The 18,029-nt window shown below is 44.5% G+C and overlaps 1 protein-coding gene across 3 annotated transcripts in view; it reads left to right on the top strand.

Annotated features, from left to right (window-relative positions):
- Window positions 1-18,029, top strand: part of drosha (drosha ribonuclease III) — a 151,397-nt gene that overhangs the window by 17,924 nt on the left and 115,444 nt on the right. For all 3 annotated transcript variants that reach the window (XM_014157586.3, XM_082965660.1, XM_082965661.1), the window contains exons 12-19: window positions 588-662; window positions 1,036-1,205; window positions 1,583-1,707; window positions 3,915-4,014; window positions 8,784-8,891; window positions 12,110-12,217; window positions 15,494-15,632; window positions 15,755-15,815. In XM_014157586.3, coding sequence (XP_014013061.3) covers window positions 588-662; window positions 1,036-1,205; window positions 1,583-1,707; window positions 3,915-4,014; window positions 8,784-8,891; window positions 12,110-12,217; window positions 15,494-15,632; window positions 15,755-15,815 — 886 coding nt within the window. The remainder of the gene's footprint in view (window positions 1-587; window positions 663-1,035; window positions 1,206-1,582; window positions 1,708-3,914; window positions 4,015-8,783; window positions 8,892-12,109; window positions 12,218-15,493; window positions 15,633-15,754; window positions 15,816-18,029) is intronic.

Below are 18,029 nucleotides of genomic sequence, written 5' to 3'. Positions count from 1 at the left end.
CAGATGACCTGGCCTTCACAATCCCCCAACCTCAACCAAATTGAGATGGTTTGTGATAAGTCAGACCGCAGAGTGGAGGAAAAGCAGCCAACAAGTGCTCCAGATGAAGCTGGTTGAGAGAATGCCAAGAGTGTGCAAAGCTATCATCAAGGCAAAGGGTGGCTACTTTGAAGAATCTAAAATGTATTTTGATTTGTTTAACAGTTTTTTGGTTACTACATGATTCCATATGTGTTCTTTCATAGTTTTAATGTCTCCACTATAATTCTACAAAAGATATTTAAAAAAAAAAGATATTATAATTCCACTATAATTCTATAAAGAAAAAAACCTTGTTCTAAAACTTTTGACCGATAGTGTATATTCCGGACTCTGACACTGCTTGTTCGTATATTTCTTTATTTCTATTTTGGGGATTTGTGTGTGTTGTTAGGTGTACTGTACTGTTGGAGCTTGAAACATAATCATTTCGATGCACCTGCGATAACATCTGCAAAATGTGTATACGACCAATAAAATTAGATTTTGAGACTGAAGGTGTAAACGGTTCATCTTATTTTCAGTATCTTTGTTGTTTCCCCACGCAGGTCCAGAGTGGGACAACCAATCTCCTGGATGTCAGAAGTTTCACTTCATGCCTCGCTTTGTCCGCTTCTTACCTGGTGAGACTGTCCCTTCTTCAGAAATCTCTCTCTCTCTCTCTGCTGGAGAATGTTGGTACTGCATGCTGTTGTATGTACTTTGTGTGCATGAGTGTGTGTGTACACATGAGTTGTCCTCTTAATGCGTTGAGATTCAGATCTATGGATTTTCCGTGTATCTGTCCATGCGAACATTTTGTAAATGGAGATCAATCAATTTTGCATGAGTGTCTAAACCTGACTGTGTATTTGACCTTGTGTGTGTGTCTCATTGTATGTTCTTTGTGTTTCTGTCTGTCTCGGTCTGTCGGTCTTGTTTCTCTGTGTGTATGTGTTTCTGAATGTGTGTTTGTCTGTGTATATCATGATCTCTGTGTTTGTCCCTCCCTGTCAGACGGTGGTAAGGAGGTGCTCTCCATGCACCAGGTGCTCCTCTACCTCCTGCGGAGCTCCAAGCCTCTGGTCCCTGAGGAGGAGATAGCTGACATGCTGCAGTGGGAGGAACTGAAGTGGCAGAAGTACGCAGAGGAGTGCAAGGGCATGATCGTCACCAACCCTGGCATGGTGAGAGAGGATAAGAGCACTTTCATGGACTGTATTCAAAATGGCACCCTATTCCATAAAGTGCAACAGGGTCCATAGGGTGTGTGCCTGTGATTGATAGAGTGCTGGATTGGCAGGGTTTGCACTTTTGAGTGCACATTTCCATGAATTCACATGCTCTTTTTGTAACATAACACAACAATGTACTTACCAAAGTCTGATAGGATCTGAGTCTATATGTGTGTCAAGCGTCTCCGAGTAGGAGTGCTGATGTAGGATCAGTTTAGCTTTTTAAACCGTAATAAATACGATTTGTATGGACAGATCTTAGATCATTACTCTGAGACACTTTATCAATATGTTCCCTGGTCTCATAGTCTTTGTTGTTGTTGTTTCAGAAGCCTAGCTCTGTGCGTATTGACCAGCTGGACAGAGAGCAGTTCAATCCAGAGGTCATCACCTTCCCCATCATTGTCCACTTTGGGATCCGGCCTGCCCAGCTCAGCTACGCTGGGGACCCCCAGTAAGATCCTCCCTGTAACCCGCAAACCCCAACCCCACCCCCTCACCACCCAGGGTCTCTTCCTACTGCCCAACTCAGCTACGCCAGAGACCCCCCCCCCCCCTCCCCGTAACTCGCCAACCACCCAGGACCTATACTACACTCCCCCCTGCCTCTGATCCTCCCCGCCCACAAACACTACAGTATACTCCCCCTCCCTCAAGACACACTCCTTTCCCTCCCTTCTCCCCTGTTCCCCACACTGCTTATTCAAAGCATCTCTCACAGGACGGTTGATGGTGGCACTCTTCTGTGTTGAGAGAGAGAGAGGGGGAATGTCGGAGAGCGAGTGGGAGAGAAAGATCGGCGTGACATTTTCACATGCGTCGTCACGGGGTCCTAAGGTTCCGCCAGGCGCTGTCGCCGTGGGAACGGCACGGTTTGTCTCGTGAATAGTAATGACACACACACACACACAGGAGTAGAGGGAATACTGTACTGTGCATGTGCATAATTACCAAAAGCTTACTGTATATTAAATTATCCTCTGCTATCGTCTCCGAAGTGTAGAGAAAGCAACAATAACAACCAAAACAAAGCGCCAATCAAAAGTGAAACTCTTCGACTAGTTTCTCTTTGTTGTCTGTGTCTCTTATCTGTATCCTGTGACAGGGTTCCTGTCAGATACTTTAAGGAGATTAGGGGCCCGTCCCAAATGGCACCCTATTCACTTTATAGTGCACTACTTTTGACTTGTGCCCTGGTCCACAGTAGTGCACTATGAAGGGAATAGATGCCGATGATGAGGGATAGAAGGCTTTATAGGTAAACAGGAGAGATCTTCTCATTATGAATCCCTGCCAGTATTGTGTTTCTGCTCAGGTCTGTGTCATTTGAGTGATGTTAGTCACCTTTTCATAATGTTAGGGATGTCCGACCTTCAGTCTGTCTCTGTGCTCTCTTGCTGCGGTCACACGCGTGCGCACACTCCCCGCAAACCTCGAAGCCGCTAACGACAAATTTATGGGCAGCTGGGGACATCATTAACGACAGTTGGCTTTAATTGCATTGATGGCAATGCCACAGAGAGGAGAGTGAGTGGGGGAGAGAGGAAGAGCGAGGACACGGCTGCATATGTTAAGCTGTCCCTTCCTGTTTCCTTGCCTTAGAAAATAATGTTTAGGGTCGTTCTAACCACAGTATCTCTATAGAGGGCCACAGAGGGAGGGAGAGATGGAGGGAGAGGGAGTGAAAGGAAAAAGAGCGAAAGAGGAGTTAGAAGCAGAAGGTGGGGAACGAGTGTAAAAGAGAGAGCGACGGCAGGCATGCAGCATATGTTAATGAGAGAGTTTGTGGCAGACACACACACCAGCCTGTGGCACCTTGAGAGCACAGAGTGGATCTTCTGAAAGGTCATGTGAGTGGGTTGGGGAGGGAGGCCTCGCAGGCTGAGCTTGACCCTGCCCTCCTCTTCTCTGCCGCGGCCCCTGGCTGCCGACCGTACAAACACACGCCGTTAGGCCGGTGGTGAGCCTGTAATCAAGGCGGTAAAGCCGTCTTTGCCTCTACACCGTTCAGTAATGAAGTCGCCGTATTAAAACTCCCTAATTATAATTCCCCTCATCTCCAGTCCTCTCTACCGCATGTTTCTCTCTCTTCCTGTCCAGCCGGCCGCTACTCATATAATTGAATAACTTCGGCTATAAATGAGGAAAGAGCCTTAATGGAGAGAAGCGGTCAGAGATGGCCAGAGTCACAGTTAGTCTCCCTCAGTCTCATTACTAGAGTCAGTCCATCTGAGGAGGTTTTTCAATGGTCCATCATTATCACCTATCCCACAACAGTGTCCTTTTCAAAAGCAAATTAAGACCAAAACCTAATATAATAGATTGTTATTGTGGCATGTGGAGAGACTTCCCTTCTCTTGCCACACACACGTAACTGCAGCACTTTACAGAAGAGTGAATAGTGAGTGAACTAGTCTTACAACAACCAACCAGCGCTTATAAACTGTTTTATCTCTACTGCCTGGGTGGGTGAAGGCGGCCTCACCGGCCTCTCTGGTCTGAGACCTACAGAAGAGCCATCCCAGTCCACAACACACACACACAGAGCAGACTAATGGAGTAATGTCTGGAGGCTACTGTTAAATTATGTTTAATAATGGTCAGTGCTGTTGAAATATTGATGTGTTGTTCTGAGCCTCAGCTTGACTTCTGCCCCCCCAGGTACCAGAAGCTTTGGAAGAGCTATGTGAAACTACGCCACCTGCTGGCTAACAGCCCCAAGGTCAAGCAGATAGACAAGCAGAAGCTAACACAGAGGGAGGTGGGTACCACACACTACAGTACATCTCCCTGGCCTCATTATAATTAAGTATGACGCATGCCAGATTCATGCAATTGTAATTTCACAGGATCGTGAGGCTGAAACGTATACTAGTGTAATTACTAGAACCATTTAACACCAGATTGTAGTCGTGTGCTGCAGTGCTGAGGTCCTGATCTATTGATGCCCCATTCACTGTATGGGTCCCAAATGGGAAACCTATTCCCTAAATAGTGCATAACTTTTGACCAGAGCCATATGGGCCTTGGTGATATCTAGTGCTCTGTGGAGGGAATAGATTGCCGTTAAGGCTGCAACCACTGTCTATAGCTTTGTTTCATCTATATGTATTTTGTCTCCGCGACCTCCTATTGCCTTTGTTGAGCTATGTGTTATTTTCTAAAGTAGCTGCTGTCGAGGCTGGTGTAGCTCCAGCTCAGACTGTGTCTGTGTCTTAAGCACACAGTCAATTAGCCTGTTTTCAAGGTAGCGCTGGCTAGGGGCTCCGGGAGCGTCGCTTACAGTTACTGATATTCCCACTGTCAACCTATAGAGCAATTAGTTTACCACACAGACACACACCAGGCTATCACATCTCCAAGGCTCCGCTATTTCAGCGAGTCTTCACCCACCCATGACAATACAGCAACACTTCTATTAGCCCCAACCCCCTGGGAACTTCATTAGGAGTGAGTGTCTGTGAGTGTTCGTGTATCACTTGTTCATCCACAGGCCTGGTACACGTTCATCTGTTGGTTGGTGCTCTAGTTGGGTGACTGCCTGTATGGCCCTTTGTCACTGTAATGCATGCATCCCAAATGGCGCCCTATTTCCTACATGGTGCCCTTCTCTTGACCAGAGACCCCAATTGCACCCTATTCCCTATGAAGTGCAATACTTTTGACCATAGCAATATGCATTGCACATCATGGGGAATAGGGTGCCCTAGGGGCCCTGGTCAAAAGTAGTGCACTATATAAGAAATAGGTGACTATTTGGGATGCACTGCAGGGTCAGTTCCGCTGTGTTGGGGCCTCTTGCCCCAGAGTGAATCCCAGAGGGTGCCTCTGTCTGCCCCGAGAGACAGACGTGTTGCACCCCAGTTGGAAGATCCAGGGCCCCTGGCTGGCCTCTTTGATATACTTCAAACATAGCTGCCTGTCAACGCGCGCACACACACACACACACACACACTATTATTTGTTATTTAAATACTTATTTTCGGTCTATTTTTAAATAATGTGGCCCAAATCAACAACTTCTATTGGAATTTGAAAGTATTTTCCAAATAGTTTCCTATAAATAGCCTAGTACTTGAAAGTATTTTCAAATGCTAATTTAAAATGACAGGCAGCTATGGGGCGTCAGGTAGCCTAGTGGTTAGAGCATTGGGCCAGTAACCGAAAGGTTGCTGGATCGAATCCCCGAGCTGACAAGGTAAAAATATGTTGTTCTTCCCCTGAACAAGGCAGTTAACCCACTGTTCCTAGGCCGTCATTGTAAATAAGAATTTCTTCTTAACTGACTTGCCTAGTTAAATAAAGGTTAAATAAAATAAATAAATAAATAAAAATACATGGGCTAAATAAAGGTAAAATAATAAGATTCTTTGAATAATGAAATCATTTGAAATACTCATTCACTGACATATACTCTATCCCGTTGTCCGCTGACCGTGTTCCCTTTGATGCACAGGTAGGATGGTATTATTTATTAATGTTTTTGTTCTTTCCTTGCCGTTGACAGAAAATCCTTCCATTTCAGACTGTATCATGGGTAATTTAGGCACTGTGACAGAGATCCAAGTAAATGCAAAAATAAAGGGAACACTTGAGTAAATGAGGGATACAAAGTATATTAAAATCATGTGCTTCTACACAGGCGTGGTTCCTGAGTTAATTAAGCCATAAGGTATACAAAATGGCCTGTTGCCCATTATTTTGATTCCTTGGCAAGATCACAGTGACTTTGAAAGAGGGGTCTCAAAGGAGCATAGGGGGTTTAAAGGGTGTGTCTGTCCCCAGATCTCAACCCAATTGAACACTTATAGGAGATTCTGGAGCGGCGCCTGAGACGGCGCCCGTTTGTTTTCATACACCATCAACAAAATGCCAAATGACGCAATCTCTTCCAGACTACACTTTTAGAATCTATTCCAAGGTGTAATGAAGCTGTTCTGGCTCGTGGTGGCCCAATGCCCTATTAGGACACTTTTTATGTTGGTGTTTCCTTTATTTTGGCAGCTACCTGTACCATCCGTCCCCATTTTGACGATGGCCCATTGGAAAGGGGGATACCTAGTCAGTTGTCCAACTGATTGTGTTCAACTGAAATGTGTCATCCGCATTTAACCCAACCCCTCTAAATCAGCCAGGTGCGGTTGGCTGCCTTAATCGACATCCACGTCTTCAGCGCCAGGGGAACAGTGGGTTAACTGCCTTGCTCAGGGGCAGAACGACAGATTTTTACCTTGTCAGCTTGGGGATTCAATCCAACAACCTTCCGGTTACTGGCCCAATGGTACCGCCAAAGAAGACCGATGTGCTTATTGACATGTTCCCAGTCCTATTTCTGATTCTTGGACATACTCTCTCAGCCCAGACCATGGCCCATATCCACAAAGCATCTCAGGAAAGGTCCTAGGAATCCTGTTAAAATCTGATTTAAGACACAGAAAAAATCCCAGAGTAGGTTTTAGGATGATAAGACACTGTCCAAGCTCTGAGCCAGGAGTCAAATCAACTCATAAAAGTTTATCTCGGCTGGTAATCACGACAGTTTGAGGTACCGCAAAGGAAAGATAGTGATGACGCTCATTGGCATTGTTGCAAGTGATGGGGAATAACTAATCGCAATGAGGCATCGCCAGTCACCAGATGTGAACTCTATATTATGTGAACTAAACATACAAATGAAAAAATGTATGATTTTTTAAAATTACTTTAATACATGTAATTTTGTCCTTGAAACATTTTTAATTGAAATACTGTAGAATTCCATTCATTCCTATGGCGGACTGCTCCTACTGGGGAGTGCCAATAAAGCCTCTCAATGGCCAGTACATAGCATCAGCATTCCAGAGTTTATATACATTATTGGTTTTAAAGGTATGTCATTTTCATCGAACACAATCAAAGTTAGCATAAACCCAAGATTCCTTTAATTGCCCAACTTTAGGCTTTTTTTTTTTTTTCATAATGTTGCGCTCCAAAGGGATAACTTTAAATAAAACCACTAGACAAATAAACACCTTTTTTTGTATTATTTAATTACCTACGTCATGTTAAGTATTTAGGCATATCGTGAAATTGGACTCATGAAATCATTGTCTAAAGCGCGAGAGATGCATGTCGGTCTAGATTATTTATGGATTGATCATATAGAAATATCAAAACATTCTTTTAACAACTCCAAAGCAATTGTATGTGTGTGCGGCAACCACTGACTCGCTGCATTTTTGTGTCCTAAATATCTGTCCACTGGGTGTGTGACCAAAGAGGCTTCATGCGTAGCTTTTATTTTTACCAGTAAGAGTAGGAGTAAAATGTCTCTTTTTATTAGCAATTATGACCAATTTTCTACTCTGAGATACTTTGTGGATACTGGCCCAACTTCGTGTCCTAAATGGCACCCTATTCCCTATTGTACTGGTTAAAAGTCATGCGCTATGTAAGAAAAAAGTAGTAACATTTTGGTACTTGAATGTCTCTGGTGCAGACCTCACCTCTCTGTGTTGTTACCAGTTGTCTGCTCTTCTGCAGGGGCTGACACTGTGTACACTTTAGCCCTAGAACCAGGGATTTGGGGGTTTCTAGACAACCAAGTGTGTGTGTGCGGTGCGTGTGTCTGTGAAAGCACTGTGTGTGTGTTGGAGCCAGCGCTAGCTGTAGGTCCAGTTTCCAGCTCTCTCGCACACACGCCCACACACATGCTCTAACAAAAAACACACACACAACCTCAGCTCCCACTGCAATGCCTCAATTAGCCAGGCCTAGTGGAGCTGTCTCCTGCTTCCACTTTTATTGTGTCTGCCATGAGATTTGGGGGGTTGGAGCACTACCTGGAGAGAGGGGAGGAAGGAAAGATAGCTAGCTGTATGTGCGTTCTGTATACCTGTTTGTGTGTGTCTCTGGTAGATTTGCATCTCTCTCCCTCTGTGTCTCTCCCTCTTTGTGTCTCCCTCTGTGTCTCTCCCTCTGTGTCTCTCCCTCTGTGTCTCTCCCTCTGTCTCTCTCTCTGTCTCTCTCTGTGTGTCTCTCTGTGTGTGTGTTCCTGAATGTTTAACTGTGTGGTGTAATCTCCCGTGGCCATATTCTGCGAGTCGACCGAAAAATCTGCTGTGTCTGAACGGGATGCATGAGATAACGAACAGCATTAGTTCTGGTTTTGTGGTTTTCATCACTGGTTATTTGGATGTATCAGGGTTGAGCGAAGGCGGTGCTTAAACTACTTTGTCTAGAGTGTTTTGCTCATGTGCACACCCTGGTGGGGGGGGGGGGGGGGTGGGGGGGCTTTAGCTGAGAGTTTACTTTTGTGAGGGTGGAGACTTCATTTTTGCTCTCAATTTCTAACAAATATGAACTGAAGTTAATCACGCAGCTGACCAAATTACGCAATATTTTACATCTGGGTTAACAGACATTGTGTGTTGGCTGTCCCCTGTAGCAGCAGCACTAACTCAGTGGATCAATAATGTATGTGTGTTTGTCAGGAAGCTCCGATCTGACACACACACTAGGCTTAATAATGTACGGGTGTTGTTTTATCAGGAAGCCCTTCAGAAGATCCGCCAGAAGAACACCATGCGCCGGGAGGTGACCGTGGAGCTCAGCAGCCAGGGCTTCTGGAAGACTGGCATCCGCTCTGACCTCTGTCAGGTAGGCAGGAGAGACGCTTTGCTGCCCCACACGCACACAATGTACACTGTACTCTCCGAGACGCAGCAAACCTACAGTGATGGGGGAAAAAGTATTTGATCCCCTGCTGATTTTGTACGTTTGCCCACTGACAAAGAAATTATCAGTCTATAATTTGAATGGTAGGTTTATTTGAACAGTGAGAGACAGAATAACAACAAAAGAATCCATAAAAACGCATGTCAAAATTGTTATAAATTGAGTTGCATTTTAATGAGGGAAATAAGTATTTGACCCCTCTGCAAAACATGACTTAGTACTTGGTGGCAAAACCTTTGTTGGCAATCAGAGGTCAGACGTTTCTTGTAGTTGGCCACCAAGTTTGCATGTTTCTCAGGAGGGATTTTGTCCCACTCCTCTTTGCAGATCTTCTCCAAGTCATTAAGGTTTCGAGGCTGACATTTGGCAACTCGAACCTTCAGCTCCCTCCACAGATTTACTATCGGATTAAGGTCTGGAGACTGGCTAGGCCACTCCAGGACCTTAATGTGCTTCTTCTTGAGCCACTCCTTTGTTGCCTTGGCTGTGTGTTTTGGGTCATTGTCATGCTGCAATACCCATCCACGACCCATTTTCAATGCCCTGGCTGAGGGAAGGAGGTTCTCACCCAAGATTTGACGGTACATGGCCCCGTCCATCGTCCCTTTGATGTGGTGAAGTTGTCCTGTCCCCTTTGCAGAAAAACACCCCCAAAGCATAATGTTTCCACCTCCATGTTTGATGGTGGGGATGGTGTTCTTGGGGTCATAGGCAACATTCCTCCTCCTCCAATCACGGTGAGTTGAGTTGATGCCAAAGAGATCCATTTTGGTCTCATCTGACCACAACACTTTCACCCAGTTGTCCTCTGAATCGTTCAGATGTTCATTGGCGAACTTCAGACGGGCATGTATATGTGCTTTCTTGAGCAGGGGGACCTTGCTGGCACTGCAGGATTTCAGTCCTTCACGGTGTAGTGTGTTAACAATTTGGTGACTATGGTCCCAGCTGCCTTGAGATCATGGACAAGATCCTCCCGTGTAGTTCTGGGCTGATTCCTCACCGTTCTGATGATCATTGCAACTCCACGAGGTGAGATCTTGCATGGAGCCCCAGGCCGAGGGAGATTGACAGTTCTTTTGTGCTTCTTCCATTTGCGAATAATCGCACCAACTGTTGTCACCTTCTCACCAAGCTGCTTGGCGATGGTCTTGTAGCCCATTCCAGCCTTGTGTCGGTCTACAATCTTGTCCCTGACATCCTTGGAGAGCTCTTTGGTCTTGGCCATGGTGGAGAGTTTGGAATCTGATTGATTGATTGCTTCTGTGGACAGGTGTCTTTTATACAGGTAACAAGCTGAGATTAGGAGCACTCCCTTTAAGAGTATGCTCCTAATCTCAGCTCGTTACCTGTATAAAAGACACCTGGGAGCCAGAAATCTTTCTGATTGAGAGGGGGTCAAATACTTATTTCCCGCTTTAAAATGCAAATCAATTTGTAACATTTTTGACATGCGTTTTTCTGGATTTTTTGTTGTTATTTTGTCTCACTGTTCAAATAAACCTACCATTAAAATTATAGACTGATCCTTTCTTTGTCAGTGGGCAAATGTACAAAATCAGCAGGGGATCAAATACTTTTTTCCCTCACTGTATGCACAGATCCACGCACAGATGCACAAACATGCATGCACAAACAGACATAGATACACACTCTACCACCTGTTGGTTGTTCTAGCATCATACCATAACGTCAGCCACGCATAGCAAACAAAGGCACATGGCGAGCAGTTTCTTGGCCGGTAGCTAGAGGCTAACACTGACGGCACATCAGCTCTCTCATTCTCACAAACGCACACCTGCCCCCACACAGACACAATCCCTCCTACCCCTACACACACACACACACACACACACCTGCCCCCACACAATCACTCCTACCCCTACACACACCTGCCTCCACACAGACACAATCACTCCTACAGACACACATTCCTGCCTCCACACAGACGCAATCACTCCTACACACACACTCCTGTCTCCACACAGACACAATCACTCCTACACACACACACACACACACACACACACACACACACATTCCTGCCTCCACACAGACACAATCACTCCCACACACACACACTCCTACCTCCACACAGACACAATCACTCCTACCCCTACACACACACACACTCTTACACCCCTCCCCATCGTCTCCTACTGAGTACCCAGTGAGTAAATTGGTCTCGGAGTGGACCCATGCTAATGTTGTCTCAGCCACTCGAGCAGTAGCCTAATTTGAGCGAGTCTGATGGGTTGAGACACTGAGACACGGTCTTGCTTTGTTAATTGGGTGGTTAACAAGGCCTTAGAGTGGTGTAGATGTGGGCGGTGGGTAGGCAGTCGAGGGCCAGGGGTGGGCTGACTGATCAGCTCTGGGGCTGTGTGGGTTAGTGGTTAGCACAGAGAGAGAGAGAGAGAGAGATAAATACACACGGAGAGACAGGGCGAAAGGAACAGAGGGAGAGGGTGGAGAGAGAGAGAGCGAGCAAGCAGATAGAGAGAGAAAAAGATGGAGCAGAGGGAAAGAGAGAGAGCGAGCGACGCAGCTCATTTGACTGACCTGTAGGAGCCCCGGGCTCCCCTGGTAACACTAATTAAAACATGCAGCGCAGCCTGCTCTTACGCGGTGGTGCCGGGTTAATGGGTGTTCCACCGCTACACAACGCTCCCCCACTGGTCTCCTAGTACGGACTGATGAGACTCCCGCTAATGATAGCTCATATTGGTTACTCTCTTTCTCTCATTTACTCGCGCGGTCTCTCCCTCGCCTTTCTCCTCTCTTTCTCACTCGCTCACTCCTCTCTGTCTTTGTCTTTCTGTATTTCTGTTAATTTCTGTCTTTCCTTTTATTTATTTTCTTTGACACTGGCTATGTTTCTGCACAGGCAGGTTTGTGTCAGCAGGTCCTGTTTCGTCCGTGTCAACATTTTGAATTTCCCCCACAACTCTTAATTTCTCCTCACGGCGAAGAACACATGCACACTGATTGGACTCGTGATTATTTCATCTCCCTCTCTGTCGAAGCGCCACTTAATAATGACTGGCTGATTTGATTATGCCATGTTCTCTCTCCCTTCCCTCTTACCGTCTCTCTCCACCTCTTTTTCACTTTGTCCACTTATCTCGCTCTCTCTCTAGCATGCTATGATGTTGCCAGTGTTGACCCACCACATCCGCTACCACCAGTGTCTGAAGCACCTGGACGACCTGATTGGCTACGTCTTCAAGGAGCGCTGTCTGTTACAGGTGAGAGAGACGCACGCACACAGCCAGTGTAGTCCCATCAGGGCTGAGTCTTCCAGAGCTCTCAGCATTAGCCTCAGTGCTTCTTCCAGCACTATTGGAGAGCTGTCATAGAGAGACTGATAGATTAGAAATTAATGTGTTGTATTCGTGCTTAAAGAAAGGGGGTGGCTGACTGTTGCCTCATGATCATACACTCAAAGCCCTCTTACCCTTTTGTTCACAGACAAATATCACACTAATTTACCACGCCTGCTTCTTTTGACCTGCTTTTTGGTGTGTCTGAAAGGGGTAGGGGGTAACAAACATGGCAAATTAAGACACCTAAAGACCTAGTCATGATTCTTGCATTTTCATGGACCCTGTAACACCTCCCTAATTTAGATGTGTGTTATTGTGCGCGCTTGCATGCATGTGTTAACCTGCAGTATTGTGTGTCTGTCTGTCTGATTATGTGTGTGTGATAGGAAGTGGCCTTATCTTTGTGTGGTAGTAATGATGGCCTGTCATCATTATTGGTTAAATAGAAAGCCCTGGCTGATGGTAGAGGCCACACACACACACACACACTAGTAACACCACCAGTCCATTTCCTTTATTTCCCTCTATTGTCCTGTAGGGGAGCTCTAGATTACAGGATCGTTTTCGGTTAAAGATGTAGTGACGGTTGGAGACATGCAAGCATCGTCATGGATCTCCTGCCTGCCCCCTCGTCTTCTCTTCTGTTCTTTAAACAACCATCTCCACAGCTCAGTTTTGTCACCCCTGCTCTACATTCTCTTCTCTTCTACCACCCCCACCACTCCTCTCTTCCCTCACCCACCTCCCCCTTCTCCCCAGGAACAGAGACGGCCCAAAGGGCCTCAATAATTAAACTGTAAAACTCTACCACAGCCCCATCTCAGATGTCATCTCACTCTCTCTCTCTCTGTGTGTGTGTGTGTGTGTTTACATGCTGGTGACACGTGCAAGAGGCACCAAAGTGGATCATGTTTTCGTATGTCTAATTTCCAACATAATTAATTTAGTCTAATTTATGCTCCAATTCCTTTCATTTTTAAAAATTATTTTCTCTGAGACAATGATTGATCTTGCAAAAAGGGTGTCTTTGCATTGATCAAGACAACATGTTGCTGCTTATACATTTTTTATGTATTCATATAACAAAATGTTTCTGTCAAGTTTCAAACTACATCCCATTGTGCCCTGGTCAAAAGTAGTGCACTATATAAGGAATATAAGGGGATAGGGTGCCATTTGAGACACATACAGACTTTCCGCCTGAGTTATCAAATCAAATGTATTTATAAAGCCCTTTTTCCATCAGCAGATGTCAAAGTGCTTATGGAAGAAAAAAAAACATCCTTAAACCTCAAACAGCATGCAATGCAGATGTAGAAGCATGGGGGCTAGGAAAAACTCCCCAGTAAGGCAGGAACCTAGGAAGAAACCTAGAGAGGAACCAGGCTCTGAGGGGTGGCCAGTCCTCTTCTGCCTGTGCCGGTTGGAGATTATAAGAGCCATTAAGGCCAGATCGTTCTTCAAGATGTTCAAAGGTTCATGGATGACTAGCGGGTTCATCTATCATGATTACTCATGTTTAGCCAAAGGCTGTTGAGCAGCCAGTAGACAATGCAATGGTCAGTACATCCAAAGCCCCATAACTTCATGCAGTCAGAATTCTGACAGACTAGCATCCTCTGAGTGTTTTAAAAAAAAATTTTTTTTAACGATGCATCATTCCTACAACGGCCGAAGATGTAACATGCGTTTCCCAAAACACCACGCAGGGGGAACGGTCGCAAAGTGTGTCGTTGGGTCATGAGTCTATACTGATAGGATCAAATGAAAGGGAGCGCTGTTCACTGATAGGCTCTCTCTATTCAAGTCTTTCCTTAACATATTTTAATCATTTCACAATACTGACGATGGATCAGCTCCTAGGGAGATATTACTACCTACGGCTGCAAATATTAAGGCGTGCATATTCTATTGCCTACACAATAAAAATGCACTAAATCACAGATTTGGCACATCATTGCGCACATGTTAGGCTACACATCATGAACTATACTGATACAATTACAGACAGTAGCCTACCAATAGCAAAATAGAACTCAAATGATTGAACATGACATTTATTTCAATATGATTGAAATAGGCCTATAGCTTACGATTTATTTTAATGCAATCATCTCGGTTTTCATTTGAAGCGTCTTTTTATACTGTGCTTGTTTGTATCAATGGCAAAGACAGTGCAACTTTGTATTTGTAGGCAACTTTGTTCTGAAGTTATCATGGTCACATAGAGACGGATAACCCACAACGTTTAGCGGAGATCTTCTGTGTATAAAGTGACGTGGGAGGGAAAGAAGCATCTAACGACGCTTTTAGCTGTTCAACAAGTGGTCTGAGGCAGCCGTTAGATTCCGAGTGTTTTCAAGTGTAACGTTAACTCTGAGAAGGAGGATTAAGTGTACTGTCTTTGCCACTCGATGGTTGCATCCCAAAAGGCACCATTTTCTCTGTACAGTGCACTTCTTTTGGCCAGGGCTCATAGAGTGCCATTCGGGACACAACCGATGTCTGACATTTCTCTGTTTGACAAACAGGGATCATTTAGAATTCCAAGTATTTTTGTGTCAACCTTTCAGACAAGAGGATAGAGTTGTGCTAGACTTCTACTAGTGCAAGGTCAAATAGTTCTGAACTGTTGAACGCAGTTCTGTTTCTTTTAGTTACAACAAAAATTGATTTGTTTCTGTCCAAGGATACAACCCTGGTGGCGTCTGGACTGATGATATTGAAACCCCCTCTGTTAACTTTTTACATGTATCTCATTGGAGCTTGAAATTGATTTTAAGTTGGAAACCCGAGCAGTCCTTTGAGAGGAGAGATGAGTTAGTGTTTTTGCTGATAGAAGCTACATTCTGATAATGTTAGATTGATAAATGCTCAGCACGTCTTACTGAGAGAACTACAGCCATATTCTCTTTTCCCTGTTTCTCCTCGGTTGACGATGTTCTGATTAGACAGATGCCCTGCTTTCCAAACAAAGCACAGTGGTGGGGAATATGTGTAGATCTTCCAGTGTGCTATCTGGCTTTATTTGTTCCAAAATACTTGATTTATTTATACTTCTTTCCATTTGATTCATATTTTTGGGACGCTAATTGGGATTAGTACATACTGTAGCTCAATTTATCTATTCAGATGGTGACCCATACGGTCCCAGAAGAGTCACCATCAGCAGATTCTGACTTCTCCCTCTCTCTTCAGCTGGCCATGACTCACCCCAGCCACCACCTGAACTTTGGCATGAACCCGGACCACGCCCGTAACTCCCTGTCCAACTGCGGCATCCGCCAGCCCAAGTATGGGGACAGAAAGGTCCACCACATGTACATGAGGAAGAAGGGTGGGTACCTTCAGTAGAATACACACGTGTGTGTGTGTGTGCGCACACACACGTCATCTATATTGATTGATGGATGTTTCTGTAGTCTATACTGACTAACCAACCTCTGTCTGATTGGTCAGGAATCAACACCTTGATCAACATCATGTCTCGTCTTGGACAAGATGACCCCTCCCCCTCCAGGTAGGTCCTACTTCCATGAGGTCTAAGCAATGTCACCAACCACTGATGCAGGGGTTATTTTTTATTCCAATCCATTATATAATGTACACTACCGGTCAAAATTTTTAGAACACCTACTCATTCAAGAGTTTTTCTTTATTTTTAGTATTTTTTACATTGTAGAATAATAGTGAAGACATCAACACTATGAAATAACACATGGAATCATGTAGTGACCAAGAAAGTGTTAAAACAAATCAAAATATATTTTATACTTGAGATTCTTCAAATAGCCACCCTTTGCCTTGATGACAGCTTTGCACACTCTTGGCATTCTCTCAACCAGCTTCACCTGGAATGCTTTTCCAACAGTCTTGAAGGAGTTATTTAGTGGGCTATTTAGCTAAAGAATCCCTGTGTCGTGCGGGAGACCGGGGTTCAATTCCCCGACAGGGAGGAAGGAGTAGGCTGTCCTTGTAAATAAGAATTTGTTCTTAACTGACTTGCCAAGTTAAATAAAGGTTACACTAAGATCATAACATTTCTACACCCTAATTGTATAATTGTAGTCTAACCAATACCCAAACGGAGATTAAGTGAAAATAAACATCTCATTAATTTATCAAGACCAGTCCCCATGCTTGTCTAAGAGCAGAGTGAAACGGTGCTGAAATAGTTGTAGGCTTTTTGCACCAAATCCTATTGCTTCTAACTTCAATATGCTCTTTAAATAAATAAGACCTACACCACTTTTAACAGCACATTACTCAACACTAGTGAGACTCGGTAGGCCTACACTTTATCGAAAAATATGACGTGACTCTCCGCCAATAATTACATATAGAGGATTGGAGGATTCTAAATCGTATCGAACCTGCATCTGTAGCAACGCATTTTGCACTGCGGGAGCCCCCATCCAAAACATTTTTTTATTAAAGACTATCAGAAAGAATGTTGGTACTTATTTATTTTGATCCAAAGCCATGAATGAATGAGTCACTCAGCTTTATGTAGGTGCCGGGCCTTATGACTGTGCCATCAACTTGATAATATATAACGATATTTTGGAGGTTATTTCGTTTTAAAAAAAATGAAAGTGAGCGATTGTAATCTGAATAAAGGCCAAAGTAATATTTGTAAAGGCCAAAACATGTATTTCTGTTTTTAGAGGGAGAGAAACACTGGGCCAATTGTGTGCCGCCCATAAAGGCCAAAATATATCCCTGCTCATAGCCATAATGGCCCTGCACAATGTGACCGTGTGTGTTTTGAAAGAGTATTATCCAGTAAGCAACAATGCTTTTGTTTGTGTATTTGTTTTACATGTGGATAATAAAGCATGTAAAGCATTTTGAAGATATAAGCCACCTGCATTTGTTTATTAGGCTATTGCAGAACAGCATAACAGTCCGGACGGCCCTTGCTTTGCCTGGTGAGCAGTTGGTAAAGTTCTGTTGTCAGAAGAGGAATGGAAATGTCAAGGTAAACCAACAACCTGATGAACCCGCCACGTACTGTATGTTGACTCTGCCTGTCGGAGGTGGAGTTCCAGAGCTCACAGGTGTGCCTGGCATGGATTGTGACTCCATCTCGTTCCTCGCCCTCTTCAATGCGTCATTCTCAACCTGTCTCTCTGCCAATGCCGCCTGGCTCTGGAGCAATGCACCAGCTGTCGCCCGTATCTCTGCCCTCCGATAATGTTTCTCTTTTTGCTGGTTTGCCTTCAATGTCTCAATCTCGGTGTTCAAAGTTTTAATCTGATCCATGTGCACCTTCATCAGATGTGCAGAATGGTACTGCCCTGAGCCCCCATCGATTACAGTGGCCTATGATAGGAACGGTAGATGAATTAAAAGTGACTCCAACACACACATACTGCGTACACATATTAAGAATCTAGCAAAACTAACCACTTTCTTTGCATCCATGCGGTTTTTCGATACGGCCCGTTGTCCAGCTTTTTGTCCACTGATCTCCACGGATAGTTGTCGGCATGTTTGTATGCTCTATTTTTATTTAACCTTTATTTAATTATCGATTTTATTACAGAGTATGCCTACACATTGATAGGCTAGATAAAAAGGTTTTGAAAGAAAATGCACTGAAACCAAAATACCTTTAGTTTTGGTGATCCTCTACGGCTCATTTTCAAGTCCTCTCGTGGTTACGGTCCTAACCCTGGAACGGGTAGCACCATAGAAAGAAGTTGGCTTGATGAAAACGATGTCCATTTTG

This window comes from Salmo salar, chromosome 19 (genome assembly GCF_965601325.2).
Source record: "Salmo salar chromosome 19, fSalSal1, whole genome shotgun sequence".
NCBI classification, from domain to species: domain Eukaryota; kingdom Metazoa; phylum Chordata; class Actinopteri; order Salmoniformes; family Salmonidae; genus Salmo; species Salmo salar.
The sequence above is the reverse complement of the archived record's forward strand: the minus strand, read 5'-3'. Positions and strand labels throughout refer to the sequence as shown.